General features: G+C 48.3%; 3 protein-coding genes across 3 annotated transcripts; 2 read left to right on the top strand and 1 right to left on the bottom strand.

Annotated features, from left to right (window-relative positions):
- Window positions 1-1,825: 1,825 nt before the first annotated feature.
- Window positions 1,826-3,330, top strand: BDQ94DRAFT_176466 (general substrate transporter; the record flags this gene model as incomplete). The annotated part of the gene is made up of 2 exons (XM_026772695.1): window positions 1,826-1,978; window positions 2,074-3,330. The coding sequence occupies 2 exons, from the start codon at window positions 1,826-1,828 to the stop codon at window positions 3,328-3,330; spliced, it is 1,410 nt and encodes a 469-aa protein (XP_026619343.1).
- A 338-nt stretch (window positions 3,331-3,668) lies between these two features.
- BDQ94DRAFT_164582 (uncharacterized protein) lies at window positions 3,669-4,373 on the bottom strand (the record flags this gene model as incomplete). The annotated part of the gene is made up of 4 exons (XM_026770057.1): window positions 3,669-3,709; window positions 3,868-4,168; window positions 4,224-4,301; window positions 4,353-4,373. 4 exons carry the CDS (start codon window positions 4,371-4,373, stop codon window positions 3,669-3,671), a joined length of 441 nt encoding a protein of 146 aa, XP_026619342.1.
- Window positions 4,374-5,034: 661 nt separating this feature from the next.
- On the top strand, window positions 5,035-5,217 carry BDQ94DRAFT_164581 (uncharacterized protein; the record flags this gene model as incomplete). The annotated part of the gene is made up of 1 exon (XM_026770056.1): window positions 5,035-5,217. One exon carries the CDS (start codon window positions 5,035-5,037, stop codon window positions 5,215-5,217), a length of 183 nt encoding a protein of 60 aa, XP_026619341.1.
- Between the last annotated feature and the right edge of the window lie 2,224 nt (window positions 5,218-7,441).

The raw sequence follows: 7,441 nt of genomic DNA, 5'->3' as shown, positions 1-7,441 counted from the left end.
GTGGCTCAGGCGTCTCATTAGTGCTCGGACAGATCGTCGTGCCTCTCTCAAAGCAGTTCTGTATTGTCCGATCGAGCACGTCATAAGCCAGGTCTAGGTTGTGACAAGAGTCTTTTTTTTGGGAAAAGAGTGCATTCCGCAGCGAATACTGAGATGGGAGAAGTGCTGGAGCTGCCGTGCGTGCTCGGTCTCCGCTGACTAGTCCGCTGGAATCTAACTTATCTATCTAGACGTAGTTCCCAGTGCCACATAAGTAATTCAGTGGAGGGTACAATATAGGCTCATTCTCTCTTCAGGATTGACACCACGGTCAATAATATTAATCATCTATGTTATTCATTTCTTCCGATCATGGCGCTCATATTCTGGATAACTCCTTAGTCTAATAGCCGATAAAGTGACGTCGCATTTACCGAGAAAACGAACACCTTGATATTAGATGCCAGTGGCGCATAGTCGAGGGCAGGTAGACATGCGCTGAAATTATCCATCAAGAGAAGGACGCGTTTTCCTTGCTAATATACTTATAAAACGCGCGGAGCTATCCGCCTATAGTATCACTGCGTATCCATACACTCTTTCCAGCGCCAGACGCATCTAATCGCTTGCGTATAAATCTTCCGATGTGCGCGCAGCGTCTTTGCTGTACTAATCAACTATAGTAGCATTCAATCCGAATCAGTAACATTCGTCCCAATTACTATAGTGATTCTGCCGTCTGTGCGCTGATAATTGTCTGATACCATTTGACCAGGGCCCTTAGTCCAAGTAGTGCTTGCCAGTGGACGCAGAAAGGATTTTACAGGGCTAGTATTCGTAGCTTATCATCTATAGGCGAGATTCAGAGCTGTTTCCTAGGCAATTGCAAGTATGATTAGAGTAAGCAATAAACAAAGAAGGAAGAAAGGAAGATAGTATGCATACACATCAACTAGCGATCTCTTCCATCAATTTTCATACGGCTCACTAATCGTTAAACGCGTAGGTCAATCATTGATGACCAACGATGATATCTCAGGCAAGGATGAAGACAATTACAGATGATGGTGCTGAGTCAGGCCTAAGACCACATTGTATCCCAGCTGCATAAGCATTGGGGAGCTGGGCGCAGCGTGCTGATTGCGGCTTTTAAGATGAAAAGAAGCTTACTAGTACTGATACTAAACTCCTAGCAAGATTTAAGAAAGAGAGTAGTATCCTGGATGGATCTTTGTAATGCTTTTCCAATGAGGAAAATCTGATGTCCGGCTAATAAGGACTGATTAGGAGGTAGTGTCATAAATCCTCCGGCGAATATGCCGTATAGTAAAATAAAGATTATGAGGCTGGTGGTGTTTTCGATCCCGGCCCACGCGAAGTATAGGACAGCAAAGGCAAAGAACATTGGTATTAACATGTTCATCGGGCCTGTCTTGTCTGCTCCATACTATTGAAAAGGAAGTGATATTAGTATTTGCCATAAGGGGGAATAAGGAGGGGAAACATGCATACATTAGTTAGTGGTTATTGTTACCACTATTTTCCCTAATAGACTAGTAGCCTTACTAATACCAGGCTGTATATAGTATCTTAATCAAAGAAAGAAAACAATAATATTGAGAAATTATAAAAAAGCTGATCAAGCAATTATTTCAATAATATATATACGAACTTCTGATATAAAGAAGAACGAAAAGAGGTCTGCAAGTGTGTGCGTGCAATTCTACAGTTGTCCAGAGACACAGGCTCCTTTGGCTCCCTGCAAGAACTCCCCTCATTCCTTCGACAATTCGGCTCTCAAGATGAATAAGGCGAGTACGAGCTTCCAACGCAGCGCAAGTCGCTTATGAATTCGATCCCCTGGATTGGAAAGCTGGTCGGCTGTTTCCTCGCCGAACCCCTAATTGAGCGCACTGGATACCGCAAAGCGATCATTGTCACCTCTGTTGTTCAAGTCATTGCCCTAATTATCGAGATGAATCGCGAAGAGCTGGCAGAAGTTTACCGTCGGGCGGAACTTTGCATATTTGGCTGTTGGCCTGGTACGTCTCCCCTTATTATCTACGAGTACGAATATCTGCTGATATGGAAAAGGTGGAAAACCTGGTCCCGGCATACTGCGCAGAGATCGCCCCAAGCGCAGTCCGTGGCCTACTTGCGGGCTCAGTTACCTTTGTCGTGGCTCTAGGAAACCCCCGGGGCAGTGGTGTCTCCGGTGCCTATGTTGACCAAATGTCAGCTAGAGGCTGGCTGATTCCTTGCGCCATGCAGCTTATCCCTGCAGTGAACATCCTCAGCCTCGTCGCGTTCATACCTGAGTCTCCACGATGGCTGTTACTCAAGGACAAACGAGATCTCGCATTGCGGAATCTCGAAAAGCTGCGCAGCAACGATGAAGTGGACAACGGCTACGTCGCTGCCGAGGTCGAGGCCATCGCCGAGGCCATCCAGGCTGGCTATGCACAAGACAATGACAGCGACAGCTGGTGGAAGGTTTTCAGCGATCCGACTAATCACGGAAGGCGGGCGTGGATTGTTGCATTGCTCTTCATCTTCCAGCAGACTAACGGAAACCAGTTTGTGAATAGCTATGGGCCGACATTCTACAGGCAGAGCGGGTACGGGAGCGCATATTTCACCTATGCCACGGTAGGGCAGGCCATGACTATCGTGGGGTCTCTTATCGGGATCCTCGTAACGGCCTATACTGGTCGTCGACCATTAATGATCGGGGGTGGGCTCATGTGCGGCGTCCAGCTATCAATCGGGGCAGCCCTGGGCTCGCAAGATCCCCCAAACCAAGCTGAAAAACGCACCGTCATTGCTACCTTCCCCCTGCTAGGGATCTCCACGAAGATATCCGCCAGCAACAACGCATTCCTAATTGGTGCCGAGATTGGCGGCGTCAAAATGCGCAAGAAGATCATGGGCTTTGGGACGGGGAACGATGTCCTTGCAGCTTTTCTTGTCACATTCGCCACACCGTACCTGCTTGCAAGTCCCAGTCCGGATCTGGGGCCGCAAGTTGGCTGGATATCTGCTGCAGCAGGATACCTATCGGGGCTTTACGGGTTCTTCTTTACTACTGAGCTCAAGGGGCGTTCGTTGGAGGAGGTTGATCAGATGTTTGAAGCTAGACTGCACGCGTGGGAGTTCAAGGACTTCCAAACTACTGGCGCTGGAAGGAGGTTGGTGGAATTGGAGAGGCACGACAAGACAGCTTTGGAGGAGGGAATGTTTACTGCTTACATCTGCCATGCGATGTCAGTCAATATAAAGGCATTCCCTCCAATTTTTGGTAGAGTTATTGCACCCAAACACGACGGGTGTCGGATATTACATAATAGGTAAAATTGGTTCCTGGTAGGCGAGGGATAATGACTCCCGTATTGGAGATTAGTGTCTGTTGGCCCAGGTAGCACGAAATCATTCGAATTGTGATGACTTACGGACCAGCTCGGTCAATTGAGTCTCCAACTAGACCCAAAACCCGTCTCAGTAGCCAAAAACGGGAGCAAGCGAAGGCCTTACCGAACATGACAGGACGTTAAATCAAGATGACAACGGAGTGATTATAGGAGTAGGAGTACAGTATATGCCATGCAGCATCTCTAGCAAAATATGCAATGACGCACAGTCTTCTACAATTACTGGATCAACTACCAAGCCCTCATTAGCCCATGAAAGAGTCAGAACCAGAAGAGCCTAGTCAAGTATGGCCCAGACTTTACTATATAGGAGAGTAGGTCAGAGCTCTTGTCTCAGGGAGCGTATCAAAGCAATGTTGGATTATAATTGTTCTTGCGTCCATATTTAATTCAACAATATAGTAAGGATATGTATTACCAACACCAAGAAAGTTTTTTATACCCACGCGTGCATCAAAACCAGGGCAAGGCTTACAGGCCATTGAAGAGTCTTGGGTAACAGCACAGAGCGCAGCACATACCATCCGCCGCTCTATCATCCATGGTCCATATACTGCAATCATCCTCGCCACGGTGACGAATCTTGGATCAGGAAGGATTCTGGGGCGTAGCCAGTTCACTAGACTGATAAGGCCCGTGACAATGTAAGCCTCGGCGAGCACTACACTGTCCAAGCGAGACAGCAGCGACCGGTCGATGCATCGGTCGTCGCAGATAAAGTATAAAAACAGGCATAGACTGACTACATACGGGATCCCGTTCTGAACCAACGCAGGGTACCGCGGATCAAAATACAACAGAAGGTCTTCATTTCACTACAGAAACGAAACATGTGAACTGGTCCGAACAAATGCCCAGCAGTAAGTGGGCTTCCGCGAATTTAGATCTTAGATGCTAGAGCGGGTCAGTATGGCGCTCAAAATCGAACTTACATGCCTGACGTACCTGAACCCACGTGGTATCCATAATACTATGCGTTCTGCGATAGGGAACGTATTTGTGCAGGGGCCAAATGGCATTTCGTTATGACCTGGCTGGGCGGTTGAAGTATGCTCTTCAGCGTACTCCTAGTTAGCGGAAGGTCCAAACCACGGCGTCGGGCGTGGGTCTGGTCTAGTAGCTCAACTATATAAATATGTATGCATGGGTGAAAAGCGGATTCTACAACATTGGTTTTTGAAGATGTGTTGAAACGAAAAGCCTCGGGGCTTAAAATGGCTCATAGAAGAAACGAGTGGTTGAAAGGGCAGCGAGCAGATCCACCTGGGTCGGACTCAGAATGAGTATTTCATGGTACAAAGGGCCTCATGATTGATCAGGTTGTTGTGAGTCATCTATCGCCGAAGAACCCATTCGGTCGATTTGGTAGAAACATCGCATCCAACGACGATCAACGTGCGGATGGGCAACAGTGTGTTGACCCTGTTGATGATCAATGACTTTCTGACCACAGTACAGTCATAAACCACCGTGCTTCTGTGGCTTAACCGGCTACAATACTGAATCTAGATTAGCTTAGCTAGATGGCCGGGCTTTTGAGGGAACGCTCTTGTTGGAAGCTCCCGTACTCGGAGACCAGTCGAATGTCAACCTCGGTCATATCAATGAGACTGAGCGCGTGTTTTTTATGAAGGCAATAATCAACGTCCCAAACTTCCCTCATCTATCATTCGAGCAAGATACAGGTTCCAAAACTGACCAGCCTGGGCTATGCTCAACTGAAACCACGATTTCCCTCGCTAGTACGCGAACGGTCAAGTTGAGAGATAAGATTGCCCGTTCGTTTCGACGGGTTTCCATTCTGCCTTGACTAGCATCATCATACGACGTCATGCTGAATAGGGTCTGACGAAGTGTAGGCGAATGTCTGATTCTTATCCAGTACGTGGCGGAAGCCCTTTGAGATGCCGGGTCGCGGTCTATTGTAAGCCCCACCCGGGGAGCTGGATGTTCTGCAGACCAAGGTAAGGCTACCGGGACCGGTGACAAGCTGGTGAGAAGAACTTGCCGGGTGGGCATGGTCAATCAGTCAACTTAACCGTCTTGGGAACGGGTACGTACCGTGAGAATCTGCGGGGAGATTGGTACCTGTTCACAGAGCAGAATTGCCCGGGCGGCTTGTATGCTGTTCCTAATCAGGTAAAGTGCCTCACTACCGCTTGTGTATCGAAGTACCCGGTCTATATAAAGTCACCTTCATGGCCCCTCAAGGACAGCCAGCTTTCATGCTACAGTATCCTGTAACGTTCTCTGTCTCAAAACATTATAAAGAATTGTCATTTGATGTGACTTTTTATGTTCTACGCTTCGCTAGTCCTCTGACTGGAGTGAGAAGGCTGACCTCCCGGTGTGAGGCCGAGTCAATACCGCCAGGCTCAGTGAGGATAAGGCATTGTTGGGCCAGAATATATTTCAACGGTACCCTCGAGCCCTTCTTGCAGATGCTGGTCTGCTGAAGTGGGTGTCATAGGAAGCTTTATAACAGAAACAAGGACTCGTTTTGATTTGTTGCCACGACAAAAATTCGCTACGGTTTGAGAGGTGCTGCTGCCGGTAAGGGACCAGACTTTATAGATCCTGGATCTCTGAAGATTGGGCAGGATGCATCCTCCACAATACAGGCCGGAAGCATATTCTATTTCTTCTAGGAAAGAGGGGCCTATGGAATTCCTACTGCACAGCTTCTTCTCCTTCGCTATTGCAACAGTATGCTGTTAGCTCTCACCTGGAGTCTACTTATACTATTCCAGACCTCATCTGTTGTCTAGGCAAACTCGTGTGTTTGACGGAATACGACGCAATCTGCCATTAGATTGTGAGTCATATATGTACCAGAAGTAAGCGGAATGTCTTGGCTTTTCGGATTCAGATACGCCGACTTTGAGGGACATCCAATTCGGTGTCGCCTCTCGCTGCCATCTGATCGACCCCATCGTTTGACGGGAAGTTCGTGAGTTTTTCGGATAAATGCCGGCCATATTTCCCCTAACAATCGCGCATCTAGTTTGCGTCTCCGCTTTCCGCGCGGGCATAGAACCGCTGTCCCTATGTCCAGACTTGCTCCCCTGTGAAGCATGTTGGAGCAGGATATGGGCTTCATTATATGCCTCGTTGTTCGCTTTATGCCTGGAGAATATCGTGGCACTGACCCAGATGCTGTGTGTTTGGCCGTTGAACACTAGTAATCTGGTGAGCCGAGGGAACGAGATGATGATACATCTTCCTCACAATGAATGTCGAAGGGGAAGTGCGGTTGTGATTTGCCTACAGTAACAGGTTAATGACATCGTTGAACCCTCAAAGGCTGGTTTACAGTAGCATCGTCACGCAAACGGGCAGTCAATGAGAGAGGTAAGCCAACTCACTGTGTTTGGAAGCGTTCTTGCTGACTACTTTCCTGGTTGTACAAAATTCATTCCGCAAGATCGTACAATGGAAGCATCCGTTACTGTGCTTATACCAAATAGAATGTGGGTGTTCAGTGTGACGCAATCGAAAAAGTTGTCTCGCTATGGTAACTCCATCTGCTAAGGATTGGACGAGGGATCGAACTAGCTAACCACTACAAAATAAAAATAGGTATCATCGAGCCGGCGCACTATTTCGTGGACAATCGAGCCAGAAACCGACGTATATTTCTGCCTGAGGCAAAAGTGCGCTCCGGCCAAAGGGGTGAGTAAGCTGGTAAACAACCCGACACGCAATTCTCTCCCGACTCTATTCCCCGCGCCGGATAGAGCCTCCTCCGCTGTTGAGTTGCTTTCGCTCGATTATCGGCCGAGCAACTTTTTCGAAACGGGATGGAGGCAACAATAGCTGAATTACGACGTCAGATTGAAGAACTACAAAGGCTGCGAGAAGCGGCAGAGCGCCGTGAGGAGAAGGAGAGACAGGCGCGAGAAGACGCTGAACGTCGAGTGCAACCCAACACCCTGTCTTGCCTCCTCGATCGCTGCCACAATTCTCTCTCCCAAGCGATCCGAGTTGAGGCAGATGCCACCCTTACTACTCAGGGCGACGCGGCCAATCCAGTG

This window comes from Aspergillus welwitschiae (genome assembly GCF_003344945.1).
Source record: "Aspergillus welwitschiae strain CBS 139.54b unplaced genomic scaffold BDQ94scaffold_139, whole genome shotgun sequence".
Classification (NCBI taxonomy): Eukaryota; Fungi; Ascomycota; class Eurotiomycetes; order Eurotiales; family Aspergillaceae; genus Aspergillus; species Aspergillus welwitschiae.
Note: the sequence above shows the minus strand (reverse complement) of the source record. Positions and strands in the feature narration are given on the sequence as shown.